Raw genomic sequence first — 14,467 nt, 5'->3', positions numbered from 1 at the left:
TCCAGCATCCTCTCACAATATACAAAAACTACAGTGACACACACAAAATGCTGGAGGAATTCAGCAGGCCAGGCAGCATCTATGGAAAAGAGTAAACAGTTGACATTTCAGGCCGAGACCCTTCATCAGGACTGGAAAGGAAGGGGGAAGGAGCCTGACTAAGAAGGTGGGGGGGGGGAGGGAAAAATTACAAAGTGATGGGTGAAACCAGGAGGGGTGGAGGCAGTGAACTAAACAGCTGGGAAGCTGATTAGTGAAAGAGGCCCATAACTCATTAACCCTAACTGTAAGTCTTTGGAATGTGGGAGGAAACTGGAGCAGCCACAGGAAGCCGATATGGTTATGGGGAGAATGTACAAACAGTGGAGGGAACTGAACCCAGTCTTACAGCTGCAGCCTGTAAAGGACTGCGCTAATCAGCACTGCTTTCCAGAAGGGTGATCAGTCTTTCATAACACGTACAGAGTCCAAAGCTGAGGAGATGCTGCCTGACACGCTGAGTTCCTCCACCATTTTGTGTGTGTTACTCTGGATTTCCAGATTCGCAGAATCTCTTGTAATTACAATTTACTGCTCCACTGCAAAGTCCCTTCAAGGTATGGTCTATCCTGAAGAAGTTTAAATTCTCTCTTTGACAGTTCAGTGAGAGCCTCTCTCATTGCTCCCCCTTTGTGATTTCTGGAGCTCTCCGAAGCTTTGCTTCCATGGTCCACTGTCCTCTCCTATCAGATTCCTTCTTCTTCAGCCCCTTACGTCTTCCACTACCCCCCTCCCAGCTTCTTACTTCATCCCCCTCACCTGGACTCACCGATCAACTGCCAGGATAAACTCCTTCCCTCTCCCCACCTTCTTCCCCTTCCTTTACAGTCCTGACGAAGGGTGAAGGCCGGCCTGAAACTTTGACTGTTTATTCCTCTCTGTAGATGCTGCCTGACCTGCTGAGCTCCTCCACCATTTTGTGCGTGCGTTACTCTAGGTTTCCAGCATCTGCCGAATCTCTTCTGTCCACCTTTCTTTGGACCGTTTCAACTTATAAACCTAAATGTGCAATCTGTGTTCCACAACCCTTTCCACGCATCTCCATCTCCATATCCTGTAAACGCAAGCAATTCTGCAGATGCTGGAAATCTTGAGCAAAACACACACAGAATGCTGGAAGAACTCAGTAAGTCAGGCAGCATCTGTGGAGGGTGAGTAAACAGTCGACACTTCGGCTGAGACCTTTCATCAGGACTAGTGAAAGTTTTCAGGCCAAGTTCCTTCATCAGTCCTGAGCAAGGGCCTCTGCCCAAAACCCTCCGCCAGTCCTGATAAGTTGTTAGCGGTTAGCCACTTAATCGCACTACTACAGCCCTTCTGAGTAAGGCCTGCTGTATTGTTGAGGGAGCCGCAGGACTTTTTTTTAAAATGACATGTTTCCAGTCAGAATCATGCACATCTTGTTGAGGAACCGGCCACTGGTGGTGTTATAATTTGCTCCTTCTCGGCGGTCGAAGTGTTAGCTTTGGGAAGTGCTGTCAGACTAGCCCAGGCAAGTAAATGCAAGATGATATGACTGATAAAGGGACTCGGCCTTAAACCTCATTCGTAAGGCCAGTGATGTTGTGGGGATGGAACTGGACTCTCTGACGGTGGTGTCTGAAAAGAGGATGCTGTCCAAGTTGCATGCCATCTTGGACAATGTCTCCCATCCACTACATAATGTACTGGGTGGGCACAGGAGTACATTCAGCCAGAGACTCATTCCACCGAGATGCAACACAGAGCGTCATAGGAAGTCATTCCTGCCTGTGGCCATCAAACTTTCCAACTCCTCCCTTGGAGGGTCAGACATCCTGAGCCAATAGGCTGGTCCTGGACTTATTTCCTGGCATGATTTACATATCATTATTTAACTATTTATGGTTTTATTACTATTTAATTATTTATGGTGCAACTGTAACGAAAACCAATTTCCCCCGCATCTGCAGAGTCTCAAATTTAGCCTTTCTAAATTAACTAGCTCTAATTCTTAGACTTCCTCTCTCTCAAATTATTTTTAAAAGATGATTTGGAAGATGTATTCCACATATTTTAAGCAGCTTTGTTCCCCACCACTGAATATAATTCTGTTGCATTTAACCCTCATACCCTTTAAAACACTTTATCTAGATTGTGCCCTAGAGCACTGTAAATCTTGGGAACACAGGCCAGGCTTAAAATGTCCAACTTTAACTTAACACTTAACGTTGATCTAATTTAGGGAACTTCCTTTGGACTAACTGCAAAAATCTTCTCTTAGAGCCTTGTTCTTGCAAGCAACTGCAAAACCACTTTCAAAAAAACTTTATTGTCGTTCTAACCATACATCAGCTCTGCAGGGCAGAATGAGACAGTGTTTCTCAGGAGCAATGCAATCATAACGTAACAAACGCAACACTAAATAATAAACATAACAATAAATAGTAAAACACAACAGTCACATGTCAGTTAAAATCAAGTTATAAGTGTCCAGTGCAAGTTAAAAGTGTCCAAAGCAGAGTCAGGTAGAGCAGCTATTTAGCACTTTGCAAGGTTTGGCAGATGGAACAAGTAAAGGTCAGCACAACATTTTTTGTTGTTGATTGTTGACTTCAGAAGGAGTAGTGGACCGCACGACCCAATTTACATCGGTGGTGCGCAAGTGGACCAGGAACAGGTCAAAAGCTTTAAGTTCCTCGGGTTCAATATCAAAAATGACCTGACTTGGTCCAAGCAAGCAGAGTTCACTGCCAAGAAGGCCCACCAGCGCCTTTACTTCCTGAGAAAACTGAAGAAATTTTGCCTGTCCCCTAAAACCCTCACTAATTTTTATAGATGCACCGTAGAAAGCATTCTTCTAGGGTGCATCACAACCTGGTATGGAAGTTGTCCTGTCCAAGACCGGAAGAAGCTGCAGAAGATCGTGAACACGGCGCAGCCCACCACACAAACCAACCTTCCGTCCTTGGACTCGCTTTACACCGCACGCTGTCGGAGCAGTGCTGCCAGGATAATCAAGGACACGACCCACCCAGCCAACACACTTTCCGTCCCTCTTCCCTCCGGGAGAAAGCTCAGGAGCTTGAAGACTCGTATGGCCAGATTTGGGAACGGCTTCTTTCCAACTGTGATAAGACTGCTGAACGGATCCTGACCCGGATCTGGGCCGTCCCCTCCAAATATCCGGATCTGCCTCTTGGTTTTTTTGCACTACCTTACTTTCCATTTTTCTATTTTCTATTTATGATTTATAACTTAAATTTTTAATATTTACTATCAATTTGTACTCCAGGGAGCAGGAAGCGCAGAATCAAGTATCGCTATAATGATTGTACGTTCTAGTATCAATTGTTTGGCGACAATAAAGTATCTTACTGCACCAGCTATAAGATCAAGGTTCAATTCCCGCTGCGATCTGTAAGGAGTTTGTATGCTCTCCCCATGACTGCGTGGATTTCTTTTGGATTCTCTGGTTTCCTCCCACATTCTAAAGATGTATGAGTTAGGGTTCACGTAAATGATTGCTGGATTGAAAGGCTTATCACATGAGGAGCATTTGATGGCTTTGGGGCTGTACTCACTGGAATTCAGAAGAATGAGGGACGATCTCACTGAAGCCTATTGAATATTGAAAGGCCTCCGTAGACTAGATTTGGAGAGGATATTTCCTATGGTGGGGTGAGTCGAAGACCGTGGGTCACGGCCATAGAATAGAGGGATATCCATTTAGAAAAGGGATGAGGAGGAATTTCTTCATCCAGAGAGTGGTGAATCTTTGGAATTCCCTGCCACAGGAGGCTACAGAGGCCAAGTCATTGGGTATCTCTAAGGCAGAGATTGATAGATTCTTGATCAGTCAGGACATGAAAGGATATGGGGAGAAAGCAAGAGATTGGGGCTGAGAGGGAATTGAATCAGCCATGATGCAACAGTAGAGCAGACTCGATGGGCCAAATGGCCTAATTCTGCCCCTATATCTAATGGTCTAATGAGTCGTGGGTATGCTAAGCTGACACTGGATGCTTGCAGGCTGCTCCCAGCACAATCCTCACTAATTTGATTTGATGTGACACATTTCACTGTACATTTTGATGTATATGTGACAAATAAAGCTAATCTTTAATTTTTAAACATCTTTAGTACGTAGGAAAATATGAAATCATCTGTTTTGGTAAAGAAAATGAAGAAAGGCAGAGTATTTCTTGTAACTGTGACAAATAGAGAACTGGTGATGTTCAAACTGACCTTGGTGTCCTTGTACACAAGTCACTGGAGTTTATAATGCAGGTAGAGCAGGATGTTGACGTTTATTATGGGAGAATTTGTACACAGGAATAAAGATGTATCCCTGCAATAAAAAATAGCTATGGCACGAGCACATCTGGAGTACTACGGGAAGGTTTAGTTGTCTTACCTAAAAAAGAACTCACCTTCTGCGAAGGGTGTGCAGAAACGATTCACTAGACGAGTTCCCGGATGGCAAATTTGCCAGGAAAAGAGTGATTGAGCAGATTAAGCTTGTAATCTGTCAAGTTCAGATGACAGAGAATGAGATTTCATTGAAATGCACAAAGTGTTTAGAAGACTCAACAGGGGCAGAACCAAAGCCTCCACATCTTTCCTACGATGAAGCAACAAGAACTGAATGCAAAATCTTCATGAATGGAAGAGCAGTCGAAAGGACTGAATTGCCTACTGCTGCTCTTAATTCCAATGTTCACATGTAAAGCCACGATTCACAGAACATCACGAGGGGTGATTGATAAGTTTGTGGTCTAAGGTAGAAGTCAGTTTTACAAAACCTAGCACATGTATTTTTCCTACATTTACACACTTAGTCCAGCAGTCATGGAGCATACGGATCCCTTCTTTGTAGAAGTCAGTGTCTTGGACCTGCAGAAAGTGGTCCACAGCAGGGGTGATTGATAAGTTTGTGGCCCAAGGTAGAAGGAGATGAGTTATTAACTTCAAACTTTCTGCATTTTCACTGAAAGAGTTGAACTGCACGTGCATGTAACGAGAGCTGTATAACTCATCTCCTTCTACCCAAGGCCACGAACTTATCAATCACCACAGCTGCGAACAACTTCTACAAAGAAGGAATCCGTATGCTCCACGACTGCTGGACTAAGTGTGTAAATGTAGGACGGGACTACGTTGAAAAATAAATGTGCCAGGTTTTCTAAAATTGACTCCTTCTACCTTAGGCCACAAACTTATCAATCACCCCTCGTATAGCACTGTACAGGCACTTCAACCACAATGTTATGCTGACCTTTTAACCCACTCTAAGATCAATCCAACACTACCCTCCCACATAGCCCTCCATTTTTCTTTCATCCATAAGTCCCTTAAATGTCCCTAATGTATCTGCCTCTACCACTACCCCCAATAGTGCATTTAATGCACTTACCACTCTGTGTATAAAAAAATCTACCTCTGTCACCCTGCCGCCCCACCCCCCCCGCCTCCTGTTACTTTCCTCCAAGCTCCTTAAAGCATGCGCTTTTGCAATAGGCATTACACCATGGGAAAATGCCTTTGGCTCCCATTCTATCTATGCATTTTAATCATCTCACCTCCTTCAATCCAAAGAGAAAAGCCCTAACTTAATCTGAGCTCTGCATCTCACTTTAGCTCCAAATCTTGATAAAATCTGCCTGACAAAACTTGGTCAAGGCATTGCCTTTAAAGGCCTCACCAAGTCCAGCCCTATGCCCCATCGTGGGAGGTGGAAACGGGCAAGATCACCCAACAGGGGAAGCTGTTTAGGCCAAGCTCCTGTATAGTGGATACAAAGGATTACAGAAACATTGACGAACTTCAACCATACCATCGACTTTGGACGATGGAGACAGGAGGTCATCAATGGTCTATGCTCCACTGGGTGCCATGGACCAAAGAAGAGAGAAAATGTCCTTTAAAGCAGGGATTCCCAACCTAGGGTCCACAGACCCCTCAGTTAATGGTAGCAGTTCATGGCCTAAAAAAGGTTGGGAACCCCTGCTTTAAAGTTTCAACTGACCTTTAACCCAGAGCCTTTAACTGCAGATGAAACTTCCAGCACAACATCTATGAAAAATTGCATTCTCAATTCCTTTTTGAATTAACTGGCTCCCATTCTTACACACTCTCCCTCCCTCATGGATAGAACTAATTTTTTTTGGAAAGTATGATTTTGGAAGATGTATTCAACACACTGCTCCTCACCACTGAAAATACAATTCTGTTGCATACCCCTTAAAAGCACTTTATTTAGATTGTGCCCTGGAGAACCCTATCTCATGGGAACACAGGCCAGGCTTAAGCTGCCCAACCGGAAATTAACACTTAATGTTTTGATCTAATTTGGGGTCTTTACTTTGGTCTAGCTATAAAAATCCTCTTTTGAGAGCCTTGCACTTGCAAGCAAATGCTGAACCACAAGGCAAGGCTTGGCAGATGGAGTAAGTAGCCCTCCATTTTACGTTCACCCATGTGTCTCTTAAATGTTGCTAAATGTATCTGCCTCTATCACATCCGCCAGAGCTTTCCATGCACACAGCACTCTCTGTGTAAAAATCCTACCTCTGACCTTCTGCCTATACTTTCCTCCAATTACCGTAAACCTCCTCGTATTAGTCATTGCTGCTCTGGGAAAAGGCATTGGCTGTCCACTTTACCAATGTCCCTTATCATCTCTATCAAGTCACATCCTCCTTTGCTCCATCTTTTACATGTGATTTCTAAGCTCCGAAGTTTGATGCACTGGCTAATTGCAACAAGTGTGGCAGTACAAGAGTTAAGTTACTAGACGTTCTCGATCACCAATTCAGTATCGTGAGAGGATTTGGGGCCCTTATCTAAGGAAGGACATGCATTAAGGGGAGAGGGCCCAGAGGAAGTTGACTAGAATGAAAGGGTTAATGTCTGAAGGATGAGCGATTGATGGCTATGGGCCTGTACTCACTGGAGTTTAGAAGGAACTGGGGGGGGGGGTGAAATCTCACTGAAGCCTATTGAATATTTTAAAGGCCTAGAGAGAGTGGATGTTTCCTACAGTGGCTGAGTCTAGAACCAGAGGGCACAGCCTCAGAATAGAGGGACATTCCTTTAGCACAGAGAGGAGGAGGAATTTCTTTCGGCCAGAGGGTGGTGAGTCTGTGGTATTCATTGCCATGGATGGCTGTGGAGGACAAATCACTGAGTATATTTAAAGTGGAGGCTGATAGTTTCTTGATTAGTAAGGGTGTCAAAACGTTAAGGGAAGAAGGAAGGGGAATGGGGTTGAGAGGGATAATAAATCAGCCATGATGAAATAGTGAAGCAAACTCAAAGGAACGAATGGCCTAATTCTGCTCATATGTCTGATGGTCCTAAATCACACCATGGTAGTTGAAGAGCTGAAAATCAATCAATCACACAGAAGCAAAATCAAGCCTCAGTAACAGATTGTAGATTGCTGTATAAAACTGATGCTTTTCATTGGTGTCCGTAGTGTGGATACCCGTACATTGACCCAGACTGACTGCCTTTTGTAAACATTGCCTTATACTGGAACTCAAGAAATTGCTGATGTTCTCGTAACCTCCAGACACATACGTTCAAGCCCACAGTAAATATTGGTCTAGTCCAAATAGCCCTCAATGACAACAGCAGGAAATGCTGGCACAACCTCTTGTAAAAACCAACACACCCCTAGCACAGCTGAAAATATTGTTTTCCCAAGGCTCAGAAGGCTTTACCAATCTCACAGACTCATGATAAATACTTGTGAGAAGCATACGAAGGCGATATCAATCCCAGAGACTCCTGATAGGTACTCCTGTGAAGCATGCCACCTTCCCCAAAACAGTGACAGAACCCCAGTACAGAAGTTTGGATTGATACACCGACAAATCCTTTCCCCCTCACCGAGGCTGTCCCTCCAGCAAATAGTTTATTGTTCCAACTTCCTGCATCGGCAGTCTCTTGTGTCTCCACGATCCGGGAGTCCCCTCAATGCAGTGAATCGCTGCCAAGGACCCCACGGACAGCAGGAATCACCACACCTCCCGTCACGCCTTACGTCATTCAGAGGACACACCACAATCGACAGCGCACTGACGACTCTCCTCGCATGGTGACGAAACGTTTGCAAATAAATTGCCGAGATAGGAGAACAGCTCAACCCAATCATTAACCACCTAAGCTGCACATCTTCCGAATTCTTTCCAACTGGTTTACTGACCAATACAGAACGTCTCTGGTGCTCCCTCCCCTCTCCCTTCCCTTTGTTCCAACATGACCCCCCCGTCTTCCTGCCCCCTTCCACTCTCTGTCGATCATAGAGACCCATATCAGAATCAGGTTCATCATCACTCACATGTCATGAAAGTTGATTTGTTATTTTGCCGCAGTGGTACAGTGCTCCACTTTTCTCCCGCGGCCCAAAGACATACCGGTTAGTAGGTTAAATTGTCCTGTGATTAGGCTAGGGTTAAATCGGTGGGTTGCTGGGCAGCACCGCTCTGTGGAATGGAAGAATCTGTTCCATGCTAAATTTTAAAAAAAGCTCTTCTGCGTACCATTGTTGTAACATGTGATTACTTAAGCTCTGTCGCCCTCCTGTCAGTTTAAGCCAGTTTGGTCATTCTCTTCTGACCTCTCTCATTAACAAGGCATTTTTGTCCACAGAATTTTTGCTCACTGGATTTTCTTTTTTGTTTTCCGCACTATTCTCTGTAAACTCTACAGACTTGTGTGTGAAAATCGCAGGTGGTCAGCAGTTTCTGAGATACAGTACTCAAATCACCCAGTCTGGCACCAACAATAATTCCAGGATCAAAAAAATCACTTAGATCACAACTCTTCCCCATTCTGATGTTTGGCCTGAACAACAATTGAACTTCTTGAACAACAGGAATTCTGCAGATGCTGGAAATTCAAGCAACACACATCAAAGTTGCTGGTGAACGCAGCAGGCCAGGCAGCATCTCTAGGAAGAGGTTGCAGTCGACGTTTCAGACTGAGACCCTTCGTCAGGACATTGAACTTCTTGACCATGTCTGCATGCTTTTATGTATTGAGATCGGCTGATTAGATATTGCATTAAGGTACAGTATACCTAATAAAGTGGCCACGCGGTCAGTTCTGCTGCCCCTAAACACACCCCTGCCTACTCTATCAGAGGAAGAACATTTAATCGTTACTAGTCCTCTATTCTCTACTCCGCGTCCCAAAGACTCGCAAATTATTTTATTTTTGTACTTTATGCCCAATTCTATATCTAAAGTTACACTGGCTTCCGCCAACCTTTCTGAGTGAACATCCTGATCGTCCAGTGAGAATATATTCTCAACCTCCCTTTTGGGTTTTGCTGTCGGCTACAGGCTGCGCCCCTCTGGTTACCGCTTCTCACGCCGGCGGGAAGACTCTTCATCTACGAACCGTTCTCAGTCTTGAGCAACACACACACACAACGCTGGAGGAACTCAGCAGGTCAGGCAGCATCTATGGCGAGGAATAAGCAGTCTACGTTTCGGACCGAGACCCGCGTTCGCAGTCTCGGCCGAATCTGCTCGACTTGCCTCTCCTACGCTTTAAAGCAGAGCAACTCTTCAGCCCTCACACGCCTGCTACCCCGCGAGTCTGTCCTGTTTAAGCCCCGCAATCGGGCGGACACGGGGTGTCAGGAATCGAGCGCCTCATTACCTTACGGTCGATGAAATTGATGTATCCAGTTAAAGCTGGAAGCGGCTCCGGGAGCCCGTGTGTCACGCTGTTCCTCCTCTCCGCGCTGCTGGGTGGATTCGAGTCCGCGCCCCGCTCGCCTCTCGTCGCGTACAGCACCAGTAGGGTCCCACACGTGGAAAGCCCCAAAAACACTGCGAGTAGATGTCGCTAAGCAAACGCGTGCACGCACACACATACACACAGAACAGGAAAATTACAAGCACAAAAGTCAGTTTGATATTTCACCTAAAAGCATGCAGAGTTTCAAAAGGTAGTTTAAATCATTTACATTAAAAAGTTTAATTTTCATTGAGCGAATGACGTGCTATATTCTGACAATGAACGTAATAAAGGAGCATTTTGCAATCAAAAAAGTAGTTTCCCCCCCCCCCCGTACACAATGTATAGAAATTACCACCAGTTTCTTCATTCTGTTCCTCTGCCCCTGGGTTTCGATCCCATCGCTCTCTACCTGCACCTCTGCATCCCCTGGCTCTTCGGCAGTGATGGCTTAGAAAACAAAATCACACGCTCAATTTGCAAATGTTGCACTGGATGCGATGGGAAGCAGACCTACGGAAAATTTCGCACTGTTCCCCTTCTCTCTCTCTCTCTCTCCCTCCCTTTTAACAGCATCGCCACGCTTTATGCTGCAGACTCAACCCGCCGGACTCGGAAGTCTTCGGGACTCCGCGGGGTCCCAGCGCCCGGACTCAACAATCTACATTGCAATAAATGTGGTCATTCTACTTTTGCTCTTCCGAGAAAATAACTCCAGTACTGGCTACCTACATAATATACATATAAAAAACGCTCCTCTGTGAAATAAGGGAAAATAATAATGGTTTCACTCTTAATTCCAGTACTGACAAAGAGAGGGTCTTTAAGAAAGGAAGGTTAAGATTTTGAATCTATAAATATAATGGTACATATTAAAATTATTTAACCCAACACTGTAACAGGTCTTTCTTCCAGCCTAACCCCAGCCCTCAATCCTTGGTTTTAAAGATCAGGAAACCTCATTCAAGACCCTTTTTTAATGTAATAAGCTTATCAACCATCAGATTCCTGTATCAGTGTGAATAATTTTACTCGTCTCAACACTGAACTGATGCCACAACCTATGGACTCACTTTAAAGGGCTCTACAACTCATGTTCTCAATGTTTATTTGTTTATATTTGTACAGTCTGTCTTCTTTTGTACATTGGTTGTTTGTCAGTCTTTGTGTGTAGTTTTTCATTGATTTGATTGTATTTCTTTGTTCTATTGGGGTGTATGGGGTGTAGAGGGAGAGGTAGCACCTCTGGTGAGGGGGCCTGCCGTGCCCTTTTAAGGGCAGCTCGTCCACCTTTGGTCCCCACCTGGCACTCAGCTCTCACCTGTGGCTCCAAGTATCTGTAACACGCGCAGCGGCCACACCCCAGTAAACAGGCAGAGTACAAAGTAAATGGCAGGATACTTGGTAGTGTGGAGGAGCAGAGGGATCTCGGGGTACATGTCCACAGATCCCTGAAAGTTGCCTCACAGGTAGATAGGGTAGTTAAGAAAGCTTATGGGGTGTTGGCTTTCATAAATTGAGGGATAGAGTTTAAGAGTTGCGATGTAATGATGCAGCTCTATAAAGCTCTGGTTAGGCCACACTTGGAGTACTGTTGCTGGTGAACGCAGCAGGCCAGGCAGCATCTCTAGGAAGAGGTGCAGTCGACGTTTCAGGCCGAGACCCTTCATCAGGCTTTGAGTCCTGACGGAGGGTCTCGGCCTGAAACGTCGACTGCACCTCTTCCTAGAGATGCTGCCTGGCCTGCTGCGTTCACCAGCAACTTTTATGTGTGTTGCTTGAATTTCCAGCATCTGCAGAATTCCTGTTGTTCTTGGAGTACTGTGTCCAGTTCAGGTCACCTCACTATAGGAAGGATGTGGAAGCATTGGAAAGGGTACAGAGGAGATTTACCAGCATGATGCCGGGTTTAGAGAGTATGCATTATGATCAGCGATTAAGGGAGCTAGGGCTTTACTCTTTGGAGTGAAGGAGGATGAGAGGAGACATGATAGAGGTGTACAAGATATTGAGAGGAATAGATGGAGTGGATAGCCAGTGCCTCTTCCCCAGGGCACTACTGCTCAATACAAGAGGACATGGCTTTAAGGTAAGGGGTGGGAAGTCCAAGGGGGATATTAGAGGAAGGTTTTTTACTCAGAGAGTGGTTGGTGCGTGGAATGCACTGCCTGAGTCAGTGGTGGAGGCAGATACACTAGTGAAGTTTAAGAGACTACCAGACAGGTATATGGAGGAATTTAAGGTGGGGGCTTATATGGGAGGCAGGGTTTGAGGGTCGGCACAACATTGTGGGCCGAAGGGCCTGTAATGTGCTGTACTAGTCTATTAAAAAAAAACTTCTCGGCAGACGGGTCAAACCAGGTGAGGGTAACCGACGGGTCTTCAACCCTCAGTGAGGTAGGGGACCTGTCTATCCCAGCGTGTGAAGTCTGGCCCTGGCAGATTGAGCGGAGGAGACCAATTAATGGTCCAACGGTCAAGAAGGCAGGCCCAGCAGGCATTGTGGAGCGCTAAGACACTTAGACGTCCTGGTCATCCACTGCAGCAGGAGAGGTCTCCAGCCATACTGGTTGTCCGTGCCACTGGATCAAGGTCTCTTCTGCCGAGAGAGTGGGATTGCCCCTGTGCAATGGCTGTTCCACTTAAAACTCTATCACGCATGTTTCTGAAAGTCTTCTTCAAATCCGAAGGACTACCACTAATTTGTTCTATTGTGAATGCCTGCAAGAAAATGAATCTCAGGGTAGTATGTGGTGATATGTACATACTTCGATAATACGATTACTTTGACTTTGAACTTTGAACCTGTATTATCCTCTCAGGAGGTGCCTGGGAATATTGCTACATTATGGTAAAATGTTGCAAAGTAAACTTGTTAATTTTACCCAATTCAGACCGTTTTTAAAAAATTGTGCTTCAAAGTACTTCTGAGAGAGAGGAGCTAGTGAAATGCAAAAGAGCACGTTTTTCACTAATCAGGAAAATATAATCACATCAAATCCTTTCACAATAAGCATTTCCCCCACCACACGCACACACACACCAACTCCTTGCATTTGTGTAACCAGGCCATTTTAATTACAAGCCCAGGGAGAATTTGCCAGTCTGCTACTAATCATTTACATCATGTACTGAGCAGACATTGGAAGGGTGTCTGATCTATTAAGATGGATGCAGCAATGTCTCAAATGTGGATAAAGAGGTCATGTGACCGTTGAAAGATGACGGAGCACAGCAGGACTGATCTCAGTATTAGTTCATCATTCGTTTGCAGCCAGTGAACTGTCCAGTCTATTGCAGTGTCCTGGGTTCATTGCATCCTGTTCAAATAGAGCCTTATCTGTGGGTGAGACATTAAACAGAGGGACAGGCTGCCCACTCATGCGAATCCTGCAGCATATATCAAAGGCGAGCAGAGACTGTCACTCGGGTGTCCTAACCTGATACTTAGCGCTCGGACACTATTCCTGAATCGGATTCAGTTCAGAGGTACTGAGAGTCGGGTGACAGGGAAGGGAAGATCTGAGACAGATGGGAGCAGGATTTTCCCAGGGTGGAAATGACTAATACCAGGGGGCATAATTTTAAGGTGATTGGAAGAAAGTTGTGTTGGGGGGGGGGGGAGTCAGAGGTAAGATTTTTACACAAAGAATCGAAGGCCCTGCCAGGAGTGGTGGTGGGGGTAGACACTTTAGGGCCATTTAAGAAACTCTTATGTAGGCTCATGGATGATATAAAAAAGGGCTATGTAGGAGGGAAGGGTGAGATTAATATTAGATAGGTCAGCACAACGTCGTGGGCCTAAGGGGTGCAATGTTCTATGTCCCACATTCAATTCATTGACGCCGAGGGTGATGGTTCAAGGTGAAAGTAATGGCTGTGACAAATGAAGATGGGACTGGATGAGATGTAAAGGCAAATACAGTATAGACATTCATTCTAAGAAGTCTAGAATATAAAAGCAAGAATGTAATGATAGGGCTTTATAAGGCATTGGTCAGACCACGTTTGGAGCCTTGTGGGCCCATATCTATGAAACGGGGCACAAAACTGCTCACATCACGGCTCGGAAATTGCCTATTGTAGGAGAGTGTCTGGAGAAGTTTTATCAGAATGATCCTGGGAATGAAGGGGTTAACATATGAGGTGCATTTTGATTGTTCTGGGCCTGTACTCATCGGAGCTTGGCAGAATGAGGAGGGATCTCACTGAAACCTATCGAATCTTGAAAGAGCTAGATACAGTGGACGTGCAAAGGATGTCTCCTAGAGTGGAGAGAGTCTAGGACCAGAGGTTACAGCCTCAGAATGTGACTTTAGAACCGAGGTGAGGAAGAATTTCTTTAGCTGGGGGGGGAGGGCGCGAATCTGTGGAATTCATTGCCACAAATGCTGTGGAGGCCAAGTCATTGGGTATATTTAAAGCGGAGGTTAATAGGTTCTTGATCAGTAAGGATGTCAAAGGTTACAGGGAGAAGGCAGTAGAATGGTGTCGAGAGGGAAAATAATTCAGCAATGATCAAAAGGTGGAGCAGATTTGATGGGCCAAATAGCCTATTTCTGCTTCTGTGTCTTATGGTCCTGCAGTAAATAGGATTAGGCAGATTCATTATCTGAGACTGTTGAGTTCAGGAAGATGTAATACATCCAAGGTTCTGTGGAAAAATTGCTCAAACTCAGTCACATTGACATCTGTGGGACTTTACAGCTTGCAA

The 14,467-nt window shown here is 45.2% G+C and overlaps 1 protein-coding gene across 3 annotated transcripts in view; it reads right to left on the bottom strand.

Moving 5' to 3' along the window:
• The window catches only part of st6galnac5a (ST6 (alpha-N-acetyl-neuraminyl-2,3-beta-galactosyl-1,3)-N-acetylgalactosaminide alpha-2,6-sialyltransferase 5a), a 76,123-nt gene extending 65,682 nt beyond the window's left edge, over positions 1 to 10,441 (bottom strand). For 2 of the 3 annotated variants that reach the window (XM_063064725.1, XM_063064723.1), the window contains exons 1-2: positions 10,109 to 10,441; positions 9,673 to 9,861 (exon numbers count right to left, since the gene is read on the bottom strand). In XM_063064725.1, coding sequence (XP_062920795.1) covers positions 9,673 to 9,861; positions 10,109 to 10,123 — 204 coding nt within the window. In that variant the 5' untranslated portion in view covers positions 10,124 to 10,441. The remainder of the gene's footprint in view (positions 1 to 9,672; positions 9,862 to 10,108) is intronic. The other variant, XM_063064724.1, reaches the window with a different exon arrangement.
• Between the last annotated feature and the right edge of the window lie 4,026 nt (positions 10,442 to 14,467).

Source organism: Mobula hypostoma, chromosome 12, assembly GCF_963921235.1.
Source record: "Mobula hypostoma chromosome 12, sMobHyp1.1, whole genome shotgun sequence".
Lineage (NCBI taxonomy): Eukaryota > Metazoa > Chordata > Chondrichthyes > Myliobatiformes > Myliobatidae > Mobula > Mobula hypostoma.
The sequence above is the reverse complement of the archived record's forward strand: the minus strand, read 5'-3'. Positions and strand labels throughout refer to the sequence as shown.